This window comes from Solea senegalensis, linkage group LG14 (genome assembly GCF_019176455.1).
Source record: "Solea senegalensis isolate Sse05_10M linkage group LG14, IFAPA_SoseM_1, whole genome shotgun sequence".
Taxonomy (NCBI): domain Eukaryota; kingdom Metazoa; phylum Chordata; class Actinopteri; order Pleuronectiformes; family Soleidae; genus Solea; species Solea senegalensis.
The window spans coordinates 23,293,669-23,305,595 of record NC_058034.1 but is presented as its reverse complement, the minus strand read 5'-3'; the positions used below and the strand labels follow the sequence as shown (position 1 = coordinate 23,305,595).

Below are 11,927 nucleotides of genomic sequence, written 5' to 3'. Positions count from 1 at the left end.
GATCAAACTAGACTAAACTGTAATAACGCTGCACTTTTATAATAATGTAACCGAGCGTCCTCAGAGGTCGTCTAAGCTATACATAGGCAGAATGTGGACACCACAATAACTGGACGAGAGACGAGAGGTCGAGTTCAGTGTAAATCACCACTTGCCACTCCCACTTTTTATTAACAGCGTAGAGCAAGAAAAGAGCGGAAGTCCGCCAACACAACATCCTCACAGGGACAGAGAACAATCTGTTACAATAACAACAATTATGATTAATTATACAATAATTAATCATAATTGTTGTTGTTGTGTTATACTCAGGTGCAGTAACGGGGTCAACCTGCGGACATTTTTAAACGCCTTTATTTTGAAATGTGACCACACCGGAAGTTGTCAGTTAGCACACAGTAGCTAAGTCTACGTGGAGAGAGTGTGTGTGAGTGAGTGTGTGAGTGTGTGCCCGTGTGTGTCCAGGTGTGAACATGTTACCTTTATCTGTTAAAGACGATGAATACAAACCCGCGAAGTTAAACCTGCTGCTCAAACTCTCCGGCTGGTTCAGGTAAACTCACCGCTGCTAACAAGCTAACTGAGCTAATGATGAATGATGCTAACCGGCTACCCTCGGTGTCAGTCGATAATGTTCGGGTCACGGACGAGCGACTGTTCACCGGCAGATTAACGGCAGGTTACCGTCGCCGGTGATGCGCTCCGGTTGTCACTGACGGAGTCTGTCTGTTTGTTTGTTTGTTTGTTTGTTTGTGTGTGTGTTTCAGGTCGATTCTCGCGGATAAAACCTCTCGGAATCTTTTCTTTTTCCTTTGTCTCAACCTGTCCTTCGCCTTCGTGGAGCTCACGTACGGAATCTGGAGTAACAGGTAAGCCGCCGGAGAGAGCAGCTGCCCGGCCACAGGTCAGACTGCTGCCCGCTCTCTGCTGCTGAGTGCCACGTATGTGTTACACTGTGCGTGTGTATTTGTCTCAGTGTGTGTGCGCGTGTGTGTCTCAGTGTGTGTGTGTGTGTGTGATCACAGGTTGATCAATGACGTTGATGATAGTCTTCCCCCTCATCTTCTTCTTCCTCTTCTTCTTCCTCCTCTTTTTCCTCTTCTTCCTCTTCCTCCTGCTGCTTCTCAGAGTTACGTAATTTGTGTTAAAACTTCATCTTCTCTAGAATCGCAGTCTCTAAGAAAAGATTATTGATAAAATGTTACCAGAGGTTTTTAACACAAACACATGGATCAGTGTCCATGATAAATGGACATGGACAGTCTGGTTAAAGTGTTTCAGTGCTTTTATTTCTTTTTAAATTACATATATTTAAGTACAATGATGATGTTTATGTAAATATAAACGACACTCACACATTTAAATCCATGTTAAAATGTAAAATGTTTGACTAACGCTCAGCTCGTCTATAGGAAGTCAGACTTACATACCTGGATCATGTGATTCTTAGTCCGATTACTCCTAAACTTAGTCAGACTGGAGTCAGACTTATCATATAAGTATTGATCATGTATTGATCATGTATTGATCATTGATCCTCTGTGTCTGTGTCTTCAGTTTAGGTCTGATCTCAGATTCCTTCCATATGTTCTTCGACTGCACTGCTCTGCTCGCAGGTCTGGCTGCCTCTGTCATCTCCAGGTGGAGATCCAATGACAGCTTCTCCTATGGGTGAGCCTGACCTCAACACTGACCCATAAATGACACAATAGACTGATAGGTGAGATTAATCCTGGATATGTCAAATGTGTGGATGTGTTTCAGTTATGTGAGAGCAGAAGTGTTGGCAGGCTTCGTAAACGGACTCTTCCTCATCTTCACAGCCTTCTTCATCTTCTCTGAGGGAGTCGAGGTAACTAAAGCCGTGTTTTCACCGACTTCGGTGCAGTTTGGTTCAGTATGGTACGTATGTTTTTGTGTTTACTACCCCCAACCCTTCCATTCTTTGGCAGCCTTCATTTGGGGTACCAGAGTAAAATGGAACAGTCAGGGCGGAGCTAGACCGGCTTCACCCATAACAGTCAGCTGATTGGGCAACAAAAAAACTATGGTTGTACTGTATGCAGCCATTGGGCACAGCCCACACTCCAGGCCTGACCCAACTCTATTCTGAACCACACTGGACTGTACCAAACTGAACTGTACCATGATGGAAACACAGCACAACCCACACAGACACACATAAGGACGGACGTCCACCAACTTGTCCATCTCTGTCTTTCTCTCTCTCTGTCCCTCTGTGCCTCTCAGAGAGCTCTGGAGCCTCCTGATGTCCATCACGAACGTCTACTTCCTGTCTCTGTTGCTGGTCTGCTGGTGAACCTGGTCGGGATCTTTGTGTTCCAACATGGAGGACATGGACACTCTCATGGAGAAGAAGGTACCAGAATATCTAGAACATCCAGAACCCACCTGTTTATAACAGTATGGACCAGCATAACCTAGCTGTAGACCAGCAGGACCTCGCTGTAGGTCAGTATAACCTCACTGTAGACCAGCAGAACCTCGCTGTAGATCAGCAGAACCTCACTGTAGATCAGCAGAACCTCACTGTAGACCAGCAGAACCTCACTGTAGATCGGCAGAACCTCTCACTGTCTCTCTCTCTCTCTCTGTCTGTCTCAGGTCATGGACACAGTCACTCTCTCTTTAATGGCAGTCTGAACCACAGTCATGGACACAAACAATCAGATTGGCATGGGCACGGACACAATCATGGACACGATCACGGACATGGACACGATCACGGACATGGACACGATCACGGACATGATCACGGACATGGACACGACCATGGTCATGGTGGACATGGACACAGTCATGAGGAGCCACACTGTCACGGTGAGTGTGTTTCTGAATGTTTGTAGTGAGACCTCAGATCAAAGATTTTCACACATTATTAAAACACATCGTTTTTCTGAGACATGGTGACCTCTGACCTCTGTCAGAGTCTGTAACAACTGCAGTGACATTGTAGAACGTATGGTTCTGGTCCTTGTCACAGTTCCTCCCACACCCCTCCTCCAAGTAAAGGAGGTGACAAACAGGTGGAACTGTTAATATGTTCTTTAAGAGGACTTTTGTCTTTAAGAGGAGTCTATTACCTTTCTTATTTTACATAAAAATGCAAGATAAGAAAGGTAATAGACTCGTCTATTAGGAGTCTCTGGGGACCCCCTGGCACCTCTTCATAGAACCCTCTGGGTCCCTGGACCTGTTATTGATAACCATTGTTCAAACTACTACAATACTTTCTGTCCTGTGGGCTGACAGATATCAGGTGTCACTGACAGTTAGACCAGGAGTGGGTTGGACTATATAAATGTGATGATACTGTCTCTTGGCTCCCAGAAGGTGTAAATAAATCTTTGAGGCTAAAATCCTCCCTGAAGCAGGAGTACCGACATTCAAATTCAGATTTCCATGTGTTAGACATTGTTGGAAAGCTTAGAAATCACATTTTCACAATCTGTAAATAAATCAAAATGCTTGAGACTTGTTCCTGTTATTCCATGTCTTTCACTCACTGGTTCACTTTCTGTCCTCTAGTGGAGGGAAACTGGACCGAGGATGACCTGGTTCTGTTACTGTTGAACTAGTTAGTGTAACTAGTTAACTTGTCATCTCTATTGGAGCTTATTGTGTGTCAGGACGTGTTCTGACACACTGTTGTATGTTTGCTGTTTTACTACAGTTGTAACAAACAATGCTGTTTACCAACTGTAGGGGGAACCAGAGAGATCAGTATTGTTATTAATGTGAGCAGCTTCACTGTCTCTGTCACACAACCTGAGGATGAAGTCACAAACATTTTTACTTCCTGTCACGACTGTAAACACACACACACACCTGTGTCACCTGTGTGCTGAAGTCACATGACAAACATGTATATCTGATGTTTGATTACTTGTCTTTATTTATCAGATGATCAGCTGTTCACACCGGGAAAAGGCTCCAGTAAACAGATCCTACAAGGTGAGACCAAGTCCCTCACTCCTACTGATCCTGATCCATCAGCAGCTCATATCTTTAAAAAACATTATCATAAGAACTTAATTAACTAATCACTGTGTGTGTGTGTGCGTGTGTCTGTCTGTTGCAGGTGTCCTCCTCCACATCATCGCTGACACTCTGGGAAGTATCGGTGTGATCATCTCTGCTCTGCTGATGCAGAAATATGACCTGATGATCGCTGATCCAATCTGCTCCATGCTGATCTCCATCCTCATTGGAGTCAGGTGACTGACCCACACACACCAAGTCTTGACCCTCAAACTGTCTCGTTAACTAAATGTTGACTGACTGTCAATCACACACTTGTGCTGCTTTTCCACTACATAGTCCCGCCTCACCTCTACTCAGTTTTCATGACTTCATAGCTCCTCCACAAAGTGGGCGGTTACCACAGACGTGGTTTTCTACGCGACACAAACTAGTGACTTGTAAAGCAGTTGTTTTGGGAAAACAAAGTGAATCATTAAAAAGATTTGTTCACAGAACTGAAATACCAATGAACGTGGTCACGTTTGCCGGCTTTCAGCAGTGCTGTCTCTAAATCCACCAGACTCTGTTAAACATTGACATTTTAAACCTTTCCTTTGCTAAATGTTGCAGATGAACGCATGTTTCAGGAGTTTTAAGTCTTTTTGTACTGATCTGCAGTTGGACATTGTTGCTTTAACGTCGCGCTCATGACTCTTCAGTGACAACACTCTCTCCAATCAGTGACTGGCAGTCTGACGTCACATTTTAGACTCAGCTGAACCTTGTCAGAGCAGGAACTACCAGGTACCAGGTTTTATCACTGAAGAAGAAAACAAAATGTGACGAGCTGGGACTGTGATAGAAGAAAAGCAACAGTGAAGTGATGAAGATCTCAGAGCACAGAGCTCAGAGTTTCCTCTCCTGTAAAGAATGTTCAGCTCATACTTTCCAACAGCCACTGGCATGAACCTGAGTCCAGCCTCGTCCTCGTCATGTAGTGGTCAGATTTCCCAGAAGTCCTTCTGATAAATGGAGTTGATGCGAGCTGATGTGGTTTCAATAGACTGGAAAAAAAGGCAGCTGCATCAGCACAGTGAGGAGCTGTGGTCAGCGGAGAGGCTACACAGAACCACAGGAGTCAGGTTACTGCAGCTGCTGGAAACTTGTGCTGTCACCATTCACCAATTCATCGGACCAAAAACTTCTGTACTGCAGAGTAGTAGTAGTAGTAGTAGTATGCAGAGTAGTAGTAGTAGTAGTAGTAGTATACCAGAGAAGCTCAGTGACCCTCTGTGACCTCTGATCCTCAGTGTGGTGCCGTTATTGAATGAATCCATTGGGATCTTGATGCAGAGAACTCCTCCTTCATTAGACCACAACCTGCCAGAGTGTTACCAGAGGGTGAGCACTGACCACACCCCCACACACACACATACACACACAGCTGGCTGGAACATGAGTGTGATGTTTGTTGTAATGCGTTCAGGTGCAGCAGCTTCAGGGTGTTTATAACCTGCAAGAGCCTCACTTCTGGACACTGTGCACCGACGTTTACATCGGAACGTTAAAGCTGCTCGTCGCTCCAGACGCAGACACACGCTGGATCCTCAGCCAGACTCACCACATCTTCACACAGGTACCCGAATGCACCACAGGCACCTGAACACACCACAGATGCCTGAACACACACACACCAGAGGAACCTGAACGCACCAGACACCTGTGTTGCTTTATTTTTATTTTTAAGTACATAATATGAGAAGTTCTATATAAATAAAGTTTGATAGTATTTGCAGTATTAATACGTGCTCCGCCCACAGGTCGGTGTTCGACAGCTGTACGTTCAGATCGACTTGGCGGCCATGTAGAAGACGCTCCGCCTCTTCAATGACAACTGGGACCAATCTCATTCAGTCTTCTACTGTAGAAGACCATGCCCTCCTCAGCCCCACCCCCTCATTTCATGGAGACAGACTGAGAGCAGGGATGGGGGGGTGGACTAAAAAACCCACCCCTACTTGGTTTTTTATTTTCGTGTTCCCGCCCCTTTGTCTTCTTAAGTGCCTTCTTCATTAATCAAAGACAATCTGGCTCCGCCTCTTCTGTGACATCCCTGCTGGGACCAGACTGCTGCAATCTGATTGGCTTGTAGTGAGACTGTGTGTGATGTCACTTCATTTTTTTTTAATGTGCCAAATCATGACCTTTGTTTTCCAACTGTAATAAATAATTCTGTTCCTTTGATCTGATTATTGACATCATTCAGGGACCTGAACACATCATCACATAACCAGATTACAATCCAGTTTAATACCACTTTAATCAGATTATCTGTAAAACAAAGAGTTGACGTTAAAAAAGCCTTTTATTTTACGTTAATTTAAGGCGTGAGGAGCAGTTGTGTCTGTTATGAGCTGTAGGTGGAGCTGTCAATCATCTGCAGGTGATCCAGTGCATTTGGTTCTGCGTTCACCCGCAGTAGCTCCACCTCCAGTGGGTGGAGTCTACTTGTAACGATCAGTGAATGGAGAGGAGCGCCAAGGTCACATGACACCAGCTGACGCAATGTCGCCACACGAATCACCTGATCATCGGCACCAATTCGAGCCACGCCCACACACACCGTGTCCTCTGTCACACCTGAGGATGAGAAACAACATTTGAACAACACAAATCTATGTTCAAATTACAATGTAACATCTGACACTCAGGGGTGTGACTGACCTAGCTCCGCCCCCTGCTCCTCCCCCCTCCTTCTTTGGATGATCTGGATCAGCTGATCTGCCGCCTGACTCACGGTCATGAAACGAGGAGGCTCGAAGATTTTCTTCCCTCTGAGTTTAAACCACAAACATCAGTACAGACTTGGACCAGGACCAGGTTCTGATCCAGGACCAGGTTCTGGTTCTTACCTCATCATGTTCTCGACGCTCTGCTCTTTCACTTTAATATCTGTCAAAAACACAAAGAACATTTAAAGGAAACATCTGTGTTTTTACTGTTTACATAAAACACAGTTTTGATTGACACAGTGTGTGAGTCTCACCCAGAAGACACAGTGTGTGTAGTCCAGCTTGTCTGTTTTTACAGATTTTGTCGTAGAAACTCTCTGGTCTCCATGTCTCCGTCCAAAAGACCAACGACACGGTTTCACCAAAATTATACAACTGACACACACACACACACACACAACTATCAGACAAAGTAATGGCAACAAATTACATGTATTTAAATATTTATGTAACCTCTGTCTGTGTGTGTTTGTGAGAGAGAGAGAGGGCGGAGCTCATTTGCATATCAGGTCCCCTCATTAACATATTAACGACCTCCCAGTGGACTCCTCTGTTAGCATTAATGCTAATATGTGTGTGTGTAGCACCTGCGTCCTGCTCTGTGATTGGCTGCTGTGACAGCTGAGTTATTGATGATGAGGTCACATGAGGTCACGTGACCTCAGCAGATGTCCTACCTGCAGACCGCAGCAGCCCACGGCGTTCATGATGGACGCATTATGAATGACTTTAAAGGGTATCCCAGCATTCACTGCTCTGAGGACCAGGTCACTGTGGGTGGTGGCTCTGCAAAGAGAGAGACCGAGGGACAGAGAGACAGACAGGGAGAGGGACAGAGAGACAGGCTGTCAAACTGTAAATATTAAATTCTACTATTGTTTGTTTGTTTGTTTGTAAGTGAACTTTGTGTTTAAAGATAAAAATGATGTAAAAAAAAAAAACGTGAGTGCTACAACAACACAAGCACAGAAGAAGAAGACGAGCAGGACGTGACATGTCTCCATATGTCTCCATGTCTCACCCAAACGGATCTCCAACCACCAGGAAGGCAACGTCCACCACGTCAGCGTCCTTCAGGATTTCATCAGCTGACTGTTCCACCAGATCTCTGTCAGCTACAATCAGCTGTTTACCATAGAAACGCTCCTGAGCAAGAGACAACAACAACGTCAACTAGAAAATTCCGTGGCGAAATTTCAAGTGTGCCTGAAAGTGTGTCATAGTTTAGTATGTCGTCCAAAATGTGACAAAAAAGTCATAGTTTAGTATGTCGTCCAAAATGTGACAAAAAAGTCATAGTTTAGTATGTCGTCCAAAATGTGACAAAAAAGTCATAGTTTAGTATGTGTCCAAAATGTGACAAAAAGTCATAGTTTAGTATGTGGATCAAAATGTGACAAAAAAGTCATAGTTTAGTATGTAGTCCAAAATGTGACTAAAAAGTCATAGTTTAGTATGTCGTCCAAAATGTGACTAAAAAGTCATCGTTTAGTATGTCGTCCAAAATGTGACTAAAAAGTCCAAAATGTGACAAAAAAGTCATAGTTTTGTGTGCTTCTCCCAAACCTCTGAGAGAAAAAATTGTCATATTTCAATAACGGTTGATGACAGAGATAAAATGTTTGGTTTGTGGGCGTCAGGAGGCTTTCAGCAGCTCCCATATCTAAATTTGTGACAAACGGCTGTGAATTGACAGAGAAATCAGTTTTAAAATCACCCTCGTCTTGATTTTTCCAAAACTCCAAAGCAGACTTTTAACATGGGAGTGAATGAGAGCTTTGACCAGAACTATCTCAGCTTTTAGGTGATTTAAAGAAAGTCATATGAAAACACATGGTTAGAAGACAACCATCGCAACGTTTTGATGTACAAATTGTCTGTGGAGGTTGGAAATTTTGGGCAGGAGAAGAGTTTGTTTAGAGAGTTTTGTGATTACTTTTCTGGATCTCAGCACTGTCACTCTAGCGCCATGTCTATGAACACAATACACACTCATTGTAAAATCAGAATACCTCCAAAAAAAGTGCAAAACTTAAACTGTGATTGTATGAAAACCGTAATATGTATCAAAACTTTGACTTAGGTGAGAAAAGTCCAAAGTCGTGTGACCCGGTTACAGTTACAATCACGTTTCTACGTTAAAGTATGACGACACTGTGATGCTCCAAAGTGGGCTTGGTTTTTCTCCTTTTCCCCATTCATGTGAATGTAGAAATTTGTCGCCATGGTTACTCGAAAGTCTTAGAAAAGTCATGGCACAACATTCCCGATCAAGTCGCACGTTTTGCTATAACGTGTGGGGCTTTTTCTCAAAACTGTGGGAGGAGTTACGCAGCGAAAAACGGTGCAAGAGGAATAACACCTATGTCTTGCAGCAGCAGGCACTAACAACAACGTAAGGGGGATGGAGGGGTTCAGTGGTTAAGACCGGTACCCTGTGTGCAATAGACTTCATGGTCGCAAGTTCAACTCCACCCCTGGCAGGTTGTACTCAATTCCCTTGTTAAGTCGCTTTGGATAAAAGCGTCTGCTAAATGACATGTAATGTAAAAACAAAACCCAAACAAGTTGACCAGAAAACAATTGAAACAACAACCTTCCTGCTCAGATTCACATGAATGTCTACTGTAGTCATTTTTGTTTTTACGTCATTTCAAAGTTAATAATATTTTGCTTAAAAGTGCAAATACAGGACATTTATCTGAATTGTATGTCACACTGTACAGTGTCATAGATGTGTTCAACACAACCTGCCCACGACTGTTTTTGTCACCATAAAAAGCCCAAATCCTGAACGTTTAATATTTTATTTCTCTAAAACTGTAATTTTACGGTAGTTTACTGTACTGATCATCTCTGAGCAGGAAAACACTGAAGGACGTCACAGTTAAATAAGAAATTAAACATCACAGTCGTCACATTAAAGCTACAGTTTTCTTTGGAGTGTGAACGTGACAATCAGTCGGAGCTGGAGCATTAACTCGGGTCTATTCCGTGATAAAATCCGGGATAAGCACAGATACCCTCTGCCTTCCTCACCAGCGCCTCCTGGCCGCAGGTCAGCACAGCGGTGTAAGCCTCCAGATAAACCCGGGAGCAACGCTTCACCGCCTCCAGTCCTTTCACCGTGATGTCCCGAGCGTCTCCCAGACCCAGGCCGATCAGGAACAGCATGCCGGCGGCCTGAGTGAGTGCGTAAAGCCGCTTCTTCACACCGGAACCACGGTCTCCCACGTTTACTTGAAAACTCGATGGACTGACAGGAATACGGCTGGTCGTAAAATGTTTATAGTTCACGACAGCTGCAGCTGCCATACGGTCTGCTCATGCGCGGACGTGTGTTCGCCGATATTCATTGACAAATCCACGGAGTGGAGTTGGAGATCCTCAGTGATCTCGACTTCAAAGGAAGATTGCTATGATTTTTGACATCGACATGACGTCATTGGGCGTCATCGAGCGTCACTGGGGGTGGAGTGGCTCAGTGGTCAAGACCGGTACCCTGTTTACGAAAGACCTCAGGGTCGCAATGATCCTGAGTTCGACTCCTCCTCCATTGTAAGTCGCTTTGGATAAAAGCGTATGCCAAATGACATGTAACGTCATCTTTATGTCGGCATACATACAATAAACCGAACATGTATATTTTATATAGACTTCGACGTGCTCTTATGTTTCTCTGCAACTGTCAATCTAATTCTTTTTTTAATAATAAAGGTGTGAAGTGGATTTTATCTGAGCCGAATTGTACAACATGATTTTGTCTGAGACTCAGAACAGTTTATCTCTCATAAATGTTTAAATCCGTGTGAAAATGTTAAATCAAAGCCAAAAATAGACATTCCATGAATGGAGTTTGGTGTTTGGCTTGATTTGAAAAAGTTGAATTTATATTTAATCCACTTTTTTCAGAGTATGATTCACAGATAATCACGTGACTGACAGTAAGACATACATATAACAGACAGACAGACAGACGACATTATTAATCTCTTTGGGAGGTTCCCTCTCCAACATCCACACACAGCACTGTTAAAATTAGAGACACACTTTACAGGAGACCGGAAAGAGAAACACCCCAGGCACCAAACACCATAAAACATAGAATAAAATATAGAATAAAAATGTAAAATAAAATATAGAATAAAAAAAGTACAATAAAATATAAGATAAAAGTGACCTATGCTATATATGTATACATATATACATATATATATATACACATACATACGTACACACATATACATATACATGTATACATACACACCTACAGCTACCCCATATTGCCTAAGGTTTTATTGCACATGTTTTTATGAGTTTTTGTTGTGGTTATTGCACATTTCTGTGAGTTGTGATTATGGACAGTTGTTTTAGAATAAAGAGAATAAAAAACGTGATCATTTCTATATAAATGGTTTATTTACATATTTAAATGCAGCTTCTCATGATGTCAGTCACACATTATCTGTCTCTCTGTCTCTCTCCTGGTTGCCATGGTAACGCCTCTCAGCAGCTCGGCGTGTGAAAGCAGCTTCTCTTGTGAATGAGTTTGTGGGAAAAACGTTTCCTTCTCTCTCTCTGTTCACTCTCTTCCCTCGATCGCCCCTTGTAGTGGTAAACAAGCTACTGCGAACACACACGCATGCACACACTCTCTCTCTCTCTTTAAGGTTGGTGATTATATAATGGACTCCTCTCCTTTTTGGGGGAGGTGGAGGAAAAGGGGGATGAGGATGGGGGAGGGGTTAGAGGTGATGAAGTGGAGGGGGAGGGGCCTTTTGTTGCAGTGTTTCAGTTTGTTTGGCTTCAGTGAACCAGAGAATGAGCTTCATCTGAGTTAACTGTTCACACACACACACGCACACTCACAAGTTCGACATTCATGACTTGAGGGGACATTGCATTGACTTAAATTTATTTCCTGGAACATTAACCCCAATTACTACTGGCCTAACCCGAACCCTAACCCTAACCTCAACCTAACCTTAAAACATATCTTCACCTTAAAATGTAGTCATTTACGTTGTGGGAACTTGATTTTTGTCCCCACAAGGAAGACAAGTCCCCATAATGTGACTGTGTAAACAGGTTTAGGTCCCCACAGCATCAGTAATACCTGTACACAAACACACACACGCACACACAAACACA

At 43.5% G+C, this 11,927-nt stretch overlaps 2 protein-coding genes across 2 annotated transcripts; one reads left to right on the top strand and one right to left on the bottom strand.

The window, feature by feature from the left end:
• Window positions 1-207: 207 nt before the first annotated feature.
• On the top strand, window positions 208-6,228 carry slc30a7 (solute carrier family 30 member 7). Its single transcript, XM_044044422.1, has 11 exons — window positions 208-553; window positions 768-869; window positions 1,558-1,671; window positions 1,765-1,852; window positions 2,251-2,380; window positions 2,626-2,841; window positions 3,925-3,975; window positions 4,103-4,238; window positions 5,295-5,385; window positions 5,471-5,620; window positions 5,805-6,228. Exons 1-11 carry the CDS (start codon window positions 474-476, stop codon window positions 5,850-5,852), a joined length of 1,206 nt encoding a protein of 401 aa, XP_043900357.1. The 5' UTR covers window positions 208-473; the 3' UTR covers window positions 5,853-6,228.
• A 102-nt stretch (window positions 6,229-6,330) lies between these two features.
• On the bottom strand, window positions 6,331-10,168 carry dph5 (diphthamide biosynthesis 5). The gene is made up of 7 exons (XM_044044423.1): window positions 9,816-10,168; window positions 7,798-7,922; window positions 7,454-7,562; window positions 7,031-7,151; window positions 6,897-6,936; window positions 6,709-6,818; window positions 6,331-6,624 (listed from the first exon to the last, which is right to left on the bottom strand). The coding sequence occupies exons 1-7, from the start codon at window positions 10,089-10,091 to the stop codon at window positions 6,392-6,394; spliced, it is 1,014 nt and encodes a 337-aa protein (XP_043900358.1). The 5' UTR covers window positions 10,092-10,168; the 3' UTR covers window positions 6,331-6,391.
• Window positions 10,169-11,927: the final 1,759 nt, after the last annotated feature.